This window comes from Lichenostomus cassidix, chromosome 2 (assembly GCF_008360975.1).
Source record: "Lichenostomus cassidix isolate B80296 chromosome 2, HeHo_3.0, whole genome shotgun sequence".
NCBI classification, from domain to species: Eukaryota; Metazoa; Chordata; class Aves; order Passeriformes; family Meliphagidae; genus Lichenostomus; species Lichenostomus cassidix.
Genome location: NC_139482.1, coordinates 91,731,354 through 91,745,791, shown reverse-complemented (window position 1 = coordinate 91,745,791; position 14,438 = coordinate 91,731,354). Strand labels below are relative to the sequence as shown.

The 14,438-nt window shown below is 40.1% G+C and overlaps 1 protein-coding gene and 1 long non-coding RNA gene across 3 annotated transcripts in view; both read left to right on the top strand.

The window, feature by feature from the left end:
- The first annotated feature begins 1 nt into the window (after window position 1).
- SEC61B (SEC61 translocon subunit beta) overlaps window positions 2–14,438 on the top strand; it is a 79,669-nt gene continuing 65,232 nt past the window's right edge. The window contains exons 1-4 of one of the 2 annotated variants that reach the window (XM_085052383.1): window positions 2–147; window positions 248–345; window positions 1,008–1,109; window positions 5,074–5,407. In XM_085052383.1, the coding sequence (XP_084908509.1) occupies window positions 145–147; window positions 248–345; window positions 1,008–1,109; window positions 5,074–5,161 (291 nt within the window). In that variant the 5' untranslated portion in view covers window positions 2–144 and the 3' untranslated portion in view covers window positions 5,162–5,407. Of the gene's footprint in view, window positions 148–247; window positions 346–1,007; window positions 1,110–5,073; window positions 5,408–14,438 lie in introns of those variants that run through there. The other variant, XM_085052382.1, reaches the window with a different exon arrangement.
- The window catches only part of LOC146441769 (uncharacterized), a 34,956-nt gene continuing 27,035 nt past the window's right edge, over window positions 6,518–14,438 (top strand). The window contains exon 1 of the long non-coding RNA XR_014850040.1: window positions 6,518–8,667. This is a non-coding gene — a long non-coding RNA (uncharacterized LOC146441769). The remainder of the gene's footprint in view (window positions 8,668–14,438) is intronic.

Genomic DNA, 14,438 nt, shown 5'->3' with positions numbered 1-14,438 from the left:
TGCTGCTCAGGCATTATCCTGGGAAGCCGCGCGGTCCCGGGAAGCGCGGCTTGGGGGCGGAGCCTGATGCGGGCAGGGACGTGGCCGGAGCGGCTGTAGCGGAGCCGTGTGAGAGCGCACCGAGCCCGAGCCAGCGCCGCCGCCATGGTGAGGGGCTGCCCGAGGCGGGGGGCGGCCGAGGCGCCCCTTCCCCGCCGGCAGTGCCTGACCCTTCTCACCCCCTCCCGCTTCTCTCGTCTCTCCGCAGCCCGGGCCCAACCCCAGCGCCACCAGCGTCGGCTCCTCCGGCCGCTCTCCCAGCAAGGCTGTGGCTCCCCGCGCCGCGGGATCCACCGTCCGGCAGAGGTGGGTGCTCGCCTCGGCACCCTGGTGGGGGCAGCTTTGCCGCCGTCGTGCGCTCTGCTCGCCGGGCTGCCCGGGCTGATGCCCTCTGCTGACGTGGCATCAAAGGCTCAGGGGAGTCCAGAGAAGGGCAGCGGAGCTGGGGAAGGGTCTGGAGCGCAAGTCCTATGAGGAGCGGCTGAGGGAGCTGGGGGTGTTTAGCCTGGAGAAAAGGACGCTTAGGGCTGACCTTAATCGCTCTGTACAACCACCTGAAAGGAGCTTGTAGCCAGGTGAGGGTCTGTCTTTTCTCCTGGGCGACTAGTGACAACATAGGAGAGCACAAGTCCTAAGCTGCACCAGAGGACATGTAGCTTGGACATCAGGAGGAATTCTTTCACCGAAGGGGCGATTAGACATCGGAACGGACTGCCAGGAGGGTGGTGGAGTCACTGTCCCTGGAGAGGGTCAGGAAATGACTGGATGTGGCACTTAGAGCCATGGTCTAGTTGACATGGTGGTGTTTGGTCATAAGTTGGACTTGATGATCTTACAGGTCTTTTCCAACCTAATGGATTCTGTGAAGTGTATTGCTTCTGCGGGGTCTCTTAGACTGCTTGATCCTGGAAGCTGGCAGAGTGCTAACATGTTGTTTGGTCTTTGTTTCCTTCTGTTGTCCATTAAAGGAAAAATGCCAGCTGTGGGACAAGGAGTGCAGGCCGTGCCACGTCCACAGGGACTGGTGGGATGTGGCGATTCTACACTGAGGACTCTCCAGGGCTCAAAGTGTAAGTTGGGTTAATGGCTGGTGGCAGGCTTGGGAGCTGTAGTGTTCCCATGCTTGTGTAGTCTTCCAGTCTTTGCATTAATAATAATCTATCAGTGTTCTGGTGTGCATGGGGAAACTTGCTGAGTTTATGGTTGGGGTGACATACTTAATCTGTAACCCTGGAGCAGTTTTTAAAGTTACAGTGGTTTTAAAAAGGTAGGTACAAGTTATGTTCTGTAATTGCCAAAGCTTACCTTAAGTGGTCTTTGAAGACTGTGAGCAATCACTGTGAAGTTGAGAAAGATCACTTGTCTCAGTGAATTTAGGCATCTATGTGCATGTTTTCATTCTCGTTTAAGTAAAAATTTTGGGTTTTGTTTTATAATAGCTATGTTGTGATCCTGTGCACCCCTTGAAAGTACAGTATAACTGATATTCCATATGCTTGCATGATCTCAGGTGTTTTTATTAAAAAGCTACAGATAAATTACTTTAGCTGAACTTGCCTAGCAAATAGCATGCCAATACCTTGTATATCTCCATTTTTACAAGGTGAATATTCCAAGATTATGGTCAAATATCTAGTTGTGTCCCTTAAACTGTAAAGAGAGCCTAAGTTTTTACTTTTTTGACCAGTTTGAGTCATTGAGATGAGTTCCCCAAACAAACTTTGCAGCCTAATACTTGGGTAACAAAGGTGGAAGGTGTATTTCAGCTGATGAGTGCATGCTAAGTTATATCCTGAATGAATATCTGTGTTTATTGTAGAGTTTCATGACCTCTTGTTCTTAATGAGTTGAAAAGGCTTGAGGTGCTCATGGCTGACCCTGTTGCTTAATTTTTATTTCTCAAATCAATTAATACTATCTTCTGGGGTTCTTTAAAAGGGCTGCTGCTGGCTGCACAAACAGGACATTTGGGGAAGGGCTGGTGATAGGCTATGTAGTGATAGTTCCACGAGTAATCCTTCTCCTGAAGTTGTTTTATGTGTTTTCATTTTCATATGCGCTTGTTGCTTTAGAAACCAAAATGTATCCAGCAAACCACAAAAGTAGTGCTGCTCTGCCTTGCTTACTCATTTGGAGTCCAGAAAGGAGACAAGGCAAAGAAAAGGCAATGAGCAGCAATAGTGTTCTAGAGCAAATCTTTGCAGATAGGCAGGGCAACTATTTTCTCTGTTGTTTGGTCTACTAAAGCTCAATTTAAAAAATGAATGAAACCAAACAGAGGAAACCAGAAGGGCGTTATGATTTTATTTTTAATAGAGTTGTGATACAAGCTTTAGCAATTTTGCTAAGTTCCTTTGTGAATCCTTTGGTTTCACTTTTGGTGCTGAATGGCCACTCAGTTGTTCTCATCTTCAGTGCAAGCAGATCAGTAAAAAATTTTCCCATCTATTTATGTTGCAACACAGTGGCTCACACTTTTAAGGTTTTAGAACACTGGGAGTGTTTTTTTTGGAAGCTACTTTGGATAGCTGCATGGTCAGGCTTTTAATGGAAGAATCAAATCTATAACAGTGAGTTGGTTTTAGAAATCACCCCCCGCTAGATGTAACATTTGCTGAGCCATGGCATGGTAGCAACTTTCTTGCTTACGACTTTCCATATATTTTTCTTATTTTTTTTTTTCATAGTAACAAATTGTTTTGATCTTTGTCATAGGCTTTAAATTGAGAATGGGTTATAGAGGGTTTGTGATTGCCTCAGTGAAGTGCTTCAGCTGAAGTTGCTTTTAGAAATGGTTGTGATCACTACTGCATAAAGCAATGTGAAAGCTTATCCTGGTAGTAGTGGTAGGTGGACTTTTTTGGTGGGTTTTTTTCATATTGTTTAAAATGCAAGCTCTTAACATTACTATGAAAAAATACATAAAACCACCTGAGAACAGGATAATTCATACTGGCTACACTGATGGGAATTTTGCTCTAAATAAAAAAGTTTATATATTTTATATTGTGCAGAATTATATTGATGCTTTGGGTAACTTTGTATCTGTATTTAACATCCAAAATAATGAATATGTTGAATAGGCAAGTTGGTTCCCCTCAGGAAAGATCCTTTATCTGCTTTACAAGGTGTTTCAAGATGTGTATACCTTTTAAAACAACTACTAGCAAAAGGGAGTTGAGAGTGATATATGATATTTTTCTCTTTAAAGCTTGGAGATTACATGCTTTGAAAAGAAAACTAAACCCAAACCTCTTCCTCTTTTTGGGTCACTTAGTACCTGTGGTTCCTGTATCTTGTCTTGGGCTTTCCTGCTTAAAGAGCTATATAGGCAGCGTTGCCTGTGGATAGAAGGTCAAATTTGTCTTGTGGTACAATATGCAGCCTTATGAAAGACTTTCTGAGAATACTCAGTACCAAATCTTCAGAGGTGTCTGAATCCATTTATTTATTTATTTATGATGGGCTGAAGAAGATGTGGGTGTGTGGAGGAGAATTGCAGGTTTCAACAGGTTCTCTTTGGGACTGGAGGAAATGAGATATGTGTCAGTATTGGAGAGCTGATTATTCTCTAAGGTTTCAATGCCATCTGCATGTTTAAAAAATGCACTGAACACACAATCAGTCTCCACTGTTTATTTCCATATAGTTCTATTCTGATTAGTGGTGCTCCTTTATTCCCATGTGCCTTTGACAGAGAAGCTTACTTATTCTTACTGCTAAAGGCTCAAATGAATTAAATAGTAATTCAGATATAGTGTAAGGATTATAAATGATGATTTGTACTATGTTGGATAAAAACATGTATAAATAGATACAAAAAATATAAAAAATATATTTATTTATATATATAAAATGCTGGGGTTTGAGAATTACATTCTGTTGCTTAGTGAAAGATAGCCCTTGAAGGCATTGCTTATGTAGTCACCGTGCATGTGCACTTTGTTTATTTTGTTATTGGTTTATTGTGCTAAATGTTTTATGTCTGTGTTCAGGGTTCTCCATACACAAATAAGTCTAAGTATGATAGGTAATAACTGAGTTTTAAAACTCAATGTAAGATTACAGTTGTGAACATTTCAAGTATGTGGATTATGGTCTCATAGAAAAATATGTCAGTAAACTCTCTGAAAGCTTTTTCAGTTTCCTTTTTATTTTTTTCTTGTACTTTGTACTCAGGTAGCATTTACCTGCTTATGAGCAGAAACCTGGAGGGTAACATAGGCTGGATAACAGATTTCCCAACAGCATGTTGAAATCAGAAATAAGATTGTATGAAGTGGGTGGTATGAGGGAGTGTTGAGTGTGTGTAATCATGTAATTGTTGTATCTCAGAACTGCATGAAACAGTTGATTTAAGGTATCAATATGCACCCTAAGATTAACCTGTTTTTTTAAAACATCACTATACAATTTTTAAACAATATATAAAAGTAAAAAGGAAAAAGAAACTATTAATTAATTCATTTTAGGTAACGATTTAATGACGTAGCTTTGCCACTTGGCATATGTTTTTCTAGAAAGCAGAAGTCCCTGTCTCTCACCCACTGCTGACATTGTTCTCAAATGAAATAGAACCCCTAAAATAAAACAGCTAATGAGAATTTTATGCCAAAATTTTAGTAGCCGCTAGAGGACTCTGTTGGTTTTTGTATTGGACTGCATCTCTGCTCAGGTGGCTATTTGAATAATAAACACAAGAGGATTCTTTTCCAGATATTGTGAAAATAGTGATGCATAAGAATGAGCTATTAATGGGTTTTTTAACAAGTGGGTTTTTTGTTACTCTGTTGTGCTTTTTAATGTAACATTTAGGGTGTCTAAAACTGTCTTTAAAAACAGTGACAGCAGCAGTTATATAGATAGAGATGGCTATCTCATTTCTATGTGCTTTAGAGTATTTCTGTGGGAATGGAAGAAGTGTTTTCTTGTACAATTTCTTATGGACTGATGAGCTCACTTGGCTGATAATGACTGGCCTTTGGGCAAGACAGACTTCTTTTTTATGTTAATGCATTTTCTCTTTATTTTTAGTGGACCTGTTCCAGTTTTGGTCATGAGTCTTCTTTTTATTGCTTCTGTGTTTATGCTGCACATCTGGGGTAAATACACTCGTTCCTAGACTCAGCTGCCAACTTAAAGCATACATCTTGGACCAAAACTATGGTGGATCCTGGTTGTTCTTGGAGAGAGACTGGGGAAGCTTCCTATCACCTGTTGAAGTCCTGTCAACTTTGGCTATAATACCGAATTAATTTCTCAGTTTGCTACTTGGGCAGCTTTAAAGCCTGTCATGGGTCATTTTATATTTGTATCTGTACACTTAGAATACAGGTATTGCAATAAAAGTTGTATATGGAAATAGAAACAGTCTTAACTGTATTTTTTCCTCTTCCAGCATACCACAGCTAATACATTTTACTTGTGGTTTTCATATGTAATCATATTTCTGAGTAAATGCCATTTGGCAGTTCAAACCAGATTCTTCCATATTAATCATTGCTATGTTATTTTATGCTAGAAGATCCTTTTTTGTGAATGGAAGAGACAAAATCAGGTTCACAAACATGAGACTGTAACCAACATCCTTGTTGAAATAAACCTTTGCTGAGATGGTCATGTTTGTCTGTTAACTCTAGAAAAACAGGTGGATTTATTTAATTTATTTCCTAAATGCAAGTTAAACTTTACTCAGGGCTCATTATACATAAAAGTTATATAAATAAGATTGTTTTTTCAAACTGCCCTTGAGGAACAACATGAAGTGGTACCTAACTGATTTTAAAAAGAAAAATTTTATGCCTGTCAAAGACATTCTTCATTCTCAGGTGCATGGTGTGATTCTTGGGGCTGTCCTGTGCAGAGCCAGGAGTTGGACTTCAGTGATCCTTGTGGGTCCCTTCCAACTTAGGATATTCTGTGATTCTGCAACTGCAGGTCCAGACTCTTTCAAGGAGAATTAAATGGAATGGGAGGACTGTAAAAGCAATGGATGTGTTTTAAATAACAGGACATGCAAATAGGCTAAGATACAGCCAAGTGTTTCTTCAGATAATCACTCCAGTTTGCTTCTGGGTGTTCATTAGTTTCCTTTTAAACAGACAGCTCTTTCTTCTCTTTTTAAAGGTGTCTACACTATTTGTGCATTACCATTTCTCACTGCTAATATGGTCTTGAAGTTGGATAGAATTATTTTAGCTTTCTGTTCATGTAGAGTCCTGGTTGAATATCAGCTTGGAAGGGTAAAACAATATTCTTAGTTACACAGCCTTGATAGAAGTGCTAACTGCGTGTTGTAGAAGCAGCCTCTCTTACCACCTCCCTTAAAGCAGTTCTTAAATTAGCATTACTTCTGAAAAGACCAAACTGCTCAGAGCAATAACAAGAATAAGGAATGTGGTCTTGGGGTTATAGAGATAATTGTTTTGAGCTGTACTTATGCCATAACACTAGGTACTATGACCACATGGAGAAACTGCACTGAGCTAATTTGTGGTGCTCAAAGGAAAAGGAATGGAATACTCTAAAATAGGGTAAGGAATAACAGTAATATCAAAGTAGGTGACCTCTTTTTTTACTACTTTTTCTAATAAACTGTTTGACTGTTTTCTAATACAGCAGGAAACAATTTTCTTTGAAACACTTCCAGTTCCTAAAAGCTGCCCACATCAACTAATTCCATTTAAAGCCTCCCATAGTTCTGCTTTTTAGTTGTCGTGCTGCTTCTAAAGACCAGGATTGATGACATTCTTGGAAAAGTGATGGGGGAAAGGCTTATTAATGTAAAGTGTTTTGATAAATTTTTAATACATTCAAATATATTTTAATACATCTAATTCAACTGAGTATAAAAATGTTGACTATTTTGACAGTGCTTTCCTTGCTTAAATATTTTATTTTCTAGAATGACCTGTATCGTGGATTTTTGCATGCACTGTCAAAAGAGTCTAATATCTCTAGTTTTGCACTAATTATTTCCTACCCTTTCTTGGCTTTGTATTCTGTGTCAGCTTACCTCTGGTGATACTTTAGTTGGATTCAGCTAGCTGAAACATCCATAGCTTTGTTTTATATTCCTTGTGCTTTGTTAAAACACATATTTCTCTATTGTATGTTTCCAAGTTGTGGTTATTTTAATTATTAGCATGAATCTGTTGGATATTCATGCTCATATTCTTAGTGTTTCATGTACACAAGTTGTGGTGCAGTCTTGCAACTGATGTTTATTAAACTTCAGTTCCAGAGTGGTACAGATAAAGAAATGCATGTTGCAAAGACTTAGCACTAATTTGGCTAATAATGAATATGAAATTCTGTTTGACCTGGGTGAATAAATTATAGCCATACTGATAAACAGTAGCTAATCTGTAATACAGAAAACTAGTTGTTCAGTAACAGGTAGAAAAGAAAAAAGGACAGTCGTTTGAAAAGCTTCGTATCAGGTGACTAGGAATTAGTAATACTTTGGCCTTTTATGTCTACTGTTACCTGATTGAAATACAAGCTTGACTGAGCTGACTGTTATAAATATCTTTACTTAGGTGCTGCAGAAGGCTCTAAGTCCTCAAAGATCTTTACTTCATCTCCTTAACAACAAAGATTAGGATATCTGGAGAAACTTGTATTTCCATAGAAGAGAAGATAAAGTACTAGAATCTTTTATCCTAGACTTAAAAAAAAGTATTTGCAACCTCAGACTCCATTATCCCTCAGCTGAAGAAGGAATTTTATAAGGACATGGTTCTGTTGTACGCTAGCGCATCTGTGCCTTAAGGTTTCCCTCCCAGGAATAAATCTGAGTATGTGAGCAGCTTCAGTCTAATTTAACAGAGACTTAGAAGCTGAAAGACACCATTCTTGAGGGTTGGATGGAATAGGTAACTGAGAGAAGAGGGAGACAGAGGTCAAAGCTCCCTCTGTGCAAAAGCCTCACGCTTGTTACCTAGGAAGAAAAGGGGGAGAGAGTCTTCTTTTATGACAGGAAAATTTTAGTCTTTGCTCTTGCACATATTTGCACACTAAAGTCAATCATTCACGAGCTATTGATCTGTAGTTAAATGGGCTCTTGTAGTTCTAGTGCTTCAGAACTGACACTGTTGCTATCTGTTCAGAAGCCAGTTCTACTGCACAATACACACACGCACGTGCATGCTCCTTCCAGTGGTTTTTGGTTTTGTGTTTTTTCTGGATAAAGAGATGACCTCAAAACCTAACTTTTTATAAACTTCCTCCTTTGGTAATAAGGCTGTACTGACATCTTCATACTAGCTGTTTATATAAATGTGTTTCGTAGAAGGCTCTTTTCTAGACTTGGCGTTTTTAAAAATACACTAAGAATATTAATGATTCACAGCTTAAGATCTCTGAGGGGTACTCTTTGCCTTTTGGCTTTTTTTTTTATTGAGGGGAAAATTGTATAGCATTTGTGATTTCTGCTTTGACTTCAGAAGTTGCTGAAAGGAAAGGCAGGTAAAGCAAGAGCAGGTGTGAAGTTGCTGAGTATATCTCATCCCTGACACGTATTATCTTCCCTTCTTCCTTCTATTTATCTCTTATTCTCCGGAGGCCTCTGATGATACTGAACTGTGGCATGTAGTATGATAATGCTCCGATGCAGAATTATGCCAGGTAGTAACAATGATGAACAGAACAGACCTATTTTACTTACAACAGAAGTCCAAGTTTAGATGTGGATCACCACAGATTTGACATCTCTATTGCACACTTGGCAGCAGGTTGCAAATAATTATCCTTGTTTCTTATTTTGAAGGATTTTTCACACAGCTGCCTTTCAGAATAGTATCTGTGACTTTTTGACCAAACAAAAATTCTTTGAAGTTACACTATCATGCTATCCTGTGTGACCTTTCAGTTTATTAGCTGCTGTTTTGTTTTTCTGGTAAGGTAATATGAAAAGAACCTAAAGCAATGTTGCCTTAAATTCCCAAGATTGGATGGTAAGTAATGTTACTCCTATCTTACATAAAAGCACCATGCAGTTAGAATGTGGCATTTGTTGTAATCTGTGGGTGAGAAGGTGTGTGTTCCTCACCTCAGAAAGACATCTGTGAGGAAAAAAACCGTAACTGCATGATACAGCTGCACAGAAGTTTGTGAAGGACCAAATTATTGTAATTCAGTGTGAATCTGAACCTGATGCAATTGTGGAGTTTGGTAGACCTCTGTTTCTAATTTTATTCCATTGTTTTTTTCCACATTGCTTCCTTTATTTCAAGAAGTAATCAATGAATAAAATTAATTAAATGTAATTTTAATGATTTTTTTTTGTTTGATTAAAATGACAGTGAAAAGTTATTGCAAATGTCAACACTTTCCAATAGAAATTCACATTGGAATCAGCACTTAACACTAGATAGCTACAGCAATGTGTAATAGTATTGAAAATATGGGTATAGGTCATGCAAAATGTACTTTGGTAGGAACCCATCATGTCTTTGAGCCAGCTCCCTGCTCGGAGCAGTGGAATCATCAAGGCTTGATGAGGTTGCTGAGGACCTTGTGCAATTGCATTTTGAAAATATCCAAGGAAGGGGTTTCTCTGGATATCTGTCCCTGTGCTTAACCACTCTCTGGTGAGGATATTGTTTGTTATGTCCAATTACAATTCCTTTGTTGGTCCTTGTAGTGAGTGCCTCTTGTCCTTTTGCTGAGTATTGCTGCGTGGGCTCTAGCTCCATCCACTCTTCAACCTTAGGGGAGGACGGCAGCTTGTGTTTTCCCCTCAGCCTCTTGAGCCAAACAAACCTGGTTGTCTCTGTCCCTGTGTGTCATGTGTTCCAGCCTCCAACCATCTAAATATCCCTCTCCTAGATTCTCCAGTTTGTTAGTGTTCCTTTTGCACTGGGGGCACAAAACAGAGTTTTCCAAATGAGTGTCTATAAAGGAGTATCTTTGCAAGTGCTTTGCTTGATGTGCTCATTGTGCATCTCACTCCACGGTTAGCCTTCCTGGCTGCAAGGTTGTGCTCCTGGTTCATGTCCAGTGTGTCCATTAGGGCATTCTGTGCAAAGCTGCTTTCTGGAGAGTCAGCCATGTCTCACTGCACGGAGTTGCTCCACCCAAGATACAGGACTTAACATTTGTCTGTCCTGGATTTCAGGAGGTTTTTGTTGGCTCTTTTTTCCACACTGCTGAGGTCTGTGAGATTGCAGTGCTTTTCTCCACCAGCTACCACTTTGTGAAATTTGATGTCCTCATAAAGTTGCTGAAGATGCAGATAATGACACCAATTGCCTTCCTGCCGGCAGCACGACAGTGAGTTTGCATCACTGCAGGATTACTTTAAGCTTCTGTCCCTGTTTATGACCATCCTCAAAAAACCTGATATGTCTGGGCTTGAGTATAATCCTGGCACTGAGATGCTGGATTTCACATAAGGACAGGCTCTAGCCTCATGCATGGAGGATGCGAGTGAAAACTCAGACGTGCTTGAGAGTGCCTTCCCAAAATTCACTAGGCACTGTTCCCAGGCCTCCTGCTTATTCATTTCTCGCTCACCACCTGTGCATTCAGATTTATCTGCTGGCTCATAAACTGATTTATATAAAGTTCTTACTTCTTGATAGCCTGCACCATTTCTGTTACGTGTAGATCTCACACAGATGATACTAGAAGATGCCTACAACATGCACTAGGTGGCCAGAGCAACACATAAAATTTAATTTCTGGTATGATTTCAGTTAAAAAGTGTGTTTTTCTGAATTTCATCTCAGCATTCACAGTGAATCCAGGAGAAGGAAGACAACTTCCAAGTATACACTTGCCCTGTATTCTTTCTCCCATTGAACTGAGTAATTCTCTGAAAGGAAAAGGGGCTCTAGGAATACAACTGTAACCATTTTTCCAGGCACTTTGCCAATAAAAAAGGTTCTTTAAAATATTTTGCTAAAATTAGTTAAAGTCACTGCATACCTGTGTGATACCTGTGTGTCCAAATATTCCATTTGGTGGACAGCTTCTCTTTCCCTTGTCTCCACACAGATTTTTAGGTAACTTTACCAATGATCCTGTTACTCATCGTTCTTGTCTGCTCTCTGGCTTAAGAGCCTCTGGCTCACTGTTTGTTGGGATGAAAGTCCTGGTTCTTTCTCGCAGAGCATTTGTCTGTCCAGAATCTCAAGGCTGGGTGGTTTTCTCTTCATTGTCAAGTACACAAGTTGCTAAAAGCATTGAAGAAGGAGTGCCTTCATATAATGCCAGGTAATTGCCAGTGCTGACCAGCCAGGTCCTGCATAGTGGCTGAAGCTTGGATGTTTTCCAGGGAGTTTGGGTACAGATGTTTGAATGTTTACACCTGGCTTATCCTTGCCATATAGACGTCAAAGCCGTGTGAGGGAAAATAATACCAATGTCCCAAAGTTCACTTTCCCTGCTCTTGCGGGCAATGCAGTGTTAAAGCATTTTACAGACTGATCAAACTCCGTAATTTAAGATATATGAACTTCCCATGTCTTTTTGGAGTAGATGGACTAGGATAAGTACTGCAGTTAGTTATCTCCCTGTATAAAAAGACACCTCTTGGCAGTGAAGTTGTAGGTGTAGTTGTGCCAGGGTTAGTAAAATCTGTAGCTGATTCACAAGCCATGTAAATATGCCTGTACTTTAGGAAGATGGTGTTGGTGGAAGTCAGCCTGTGCCTTACCCCTACAATGCAGGGGCATTATGATGATGAAAAGATGATATCTTAAAAAGCCACCTAATCACCATGTTTTGTAGAAAAGTGCTGTGAGACAATTGTATTTGTATTCCAGAACCTGTTCTTCCACTATCTACTGTAAAACAGTGGCTGTCAGATAATGCTGAAGTTGGAAACAATGCTGTTACTGATAATTCATGGATCAGATTACAAGGAACTTTGTCATCAAAACTGGCATGCATTCCAAACACAGCATCCTATCTTACTGTAAGTGTCTTTGTGATGTATCCAACTGTGAAAAACCTGCAAAGACAGATTAACGTGGGAGAGTGATGGCACCATGGGTTCTGGCATTCCAGTGTAACTCCATTGTGCTGTTGTAAACCAGCAAATGTATGGAGTCAAAGCCGTACTTTTGCATACAGAGTCTCACTTTTTTCACTATGCATTTAACACCATCAGGTCCCAGATCTGAAAGCATAACTGCAATGCCTAATTAGCACGCCCATGCTAAATATTTCCAGTACCTTCTGTGACGGAAGAGCCTTCATGCAGTGCTTCCCATCCTACATTTTCCTTCTCACCCTCTCTTAATGCTGCCAGGTAAAATGCCTATAGCACTAAGAACCACTGCTACTTACTAGCTATTATTAATAAGCTATACCACCTCATTTCTTTATTCTCCCAGTTTTCTGCCTGCAAGCGTTGGGCAGATTAATCCCTCAGGTTCTTTTCTGTTTTAAGCAATCATAACATTTCTGCTCACCTCCTGATAACCTGTAGCAGTTGCTACTTTGTAGGACATCATTCATATGTCAGTGGTGAGGTGGTTGGAAAGAGACGTTAAGGCCCTTTCCAATCTCAGCCATTCTACAACTCTGTGATTCTGTGTAGCTCAAGTTTGGATGTAGTTCTGAAGAACTGACTAGTCAGAAGAACTGACTTGGTCTTGGTTGCACAGACACTGTTTCCTTCTGTTTGCTGAGAAAGGCAATAACCACAGGTCATGTTCTTTGTTGCTGTGTGTGAGATAAAGCCATTTACGTGAAAGCAATGCCTGTGCTTTGCTCCTGCTTTCATTTCCGCACTGCATCAGTGCCACTCCCAATTTCTTTGTGTATGTGGCCACCTTCCTGCATTGCCAGAAAGCACTGCTTGGATTTCTGCTGATGGGATCTAGCATCATCCAGCCGTTTCCAGGAAAAAACAGATTGATATGAAAGTATTGGGTAGGTCCCACCTAATCACATCTGCTTCCAAAACTATCTCTCTGCATTATGGGGTGTGCTCTTTTGTCACATTAATGAAGAAATAATAGTTTTTGTCTCAAGTCAGACTTGCTGAGTTGGGCTGAACCTTGAATATATATATTTCCTGTGAGATGTATGCTGTCCTTCCATGGAAGCAGTGTATATATGAAAGAATTTAATCTTTTTAGTATAGTAATTCAGTGACACAGGTCAGGCTGGAATTCAGGATTTCTGGAGTCCTTAAGTAATAGATATTCCTCTATGTAATGCTGTGCTTGGTGTAAAAGTATAAAGTCCACCTGAGTTAGCCTATGCATGAGCTGTCAGCACTAGGAAATACAGGAGGATAGTGGCACAGTGTGTCAGTTTACAGCAGAGGTTGGTTGTGTCCACCTCTCACACTATGTGATCATCCTCAATACAGGAGAGACAGTGATAAATTTGGGCTTAATAGCATCCTTCCTAAAGCTGCACCGAGGCCATGAAGAAGTTGAAGGCATGTAGCAGTTTTGTAGCAGTTCATGGCAGGAGGACAAGAAACAATGGGGTTAAGTTGAAATGAGACAGATTGGATATAAGGAGATACCCTTCCACCATGAGGATGATCAAGCCGAGGTTGCCTCAAGCAATTGTGCTGTCTCCTTTCTCCATTGGATGTTTTCAAGACCTGATGGATAAATCCCTGGGAAGCCTGACCTAATCTCATAAGTGTTGAGTTGTAGGTAACAGAGGATGGAAGGCACTACGTGAGCTTTCAAGATGTCTTCCAACCTGAATTATCCTGTGACCATACAATTCTTGTGGTGCCTTTTTGCCACTGACTTGAATGTCTGCATCCTCTGAAATCTGTGATGTTTCTGCTGCTCTGCTGCACAGCAGGAGATGCAAGGAGCTGAAGGTAAAGTAGAACCTCAATAAAAGTTACTTCAGATTTTCGAAGGTCTTGAAGAGTTATGGAGAGAAAGAAGATTATTAATTTTATCTGTTATTTTATTCCATCTTTGGAGCTTGAATTTTTGATAGGCTGAACCAAGTAGAGTTCCATGATATTAGCTGAGAATGTAGTATGCATTGCAAATAAATAAATCCCATGTCTGCAGGAATCTTCAAAACTGTACATGCTACTCCATCTGCTGGGGAAATCAATGACAACTTCCAGTATGTAAGAGGTGGAGACATTCTTCAATCGCAAAGGCAGGGTTTCTCCAATCTGTTCTATATCTGTAGGCAAGTGTCTTTCCTTTTGCTGCACAGGACACACAGGAATACTTATGCTGCACGGGACACACAGGAAATCTTAATTTCTTTGGGGAAAGAATGATTTTTCAAAAATTCTACAGTTATAATTACTATCTTTTCTCCCATTCCCTTTGAGATGAATTGCTCAAATTGATGTGGTTGAGAGGTTGCAAATGAAAGAGACAGTCCTGAAAAGTTTGGCCTCCTCTTTTCTATGCATTGTAGACTCAGAACAGGAGAATGTTTGCTAAACT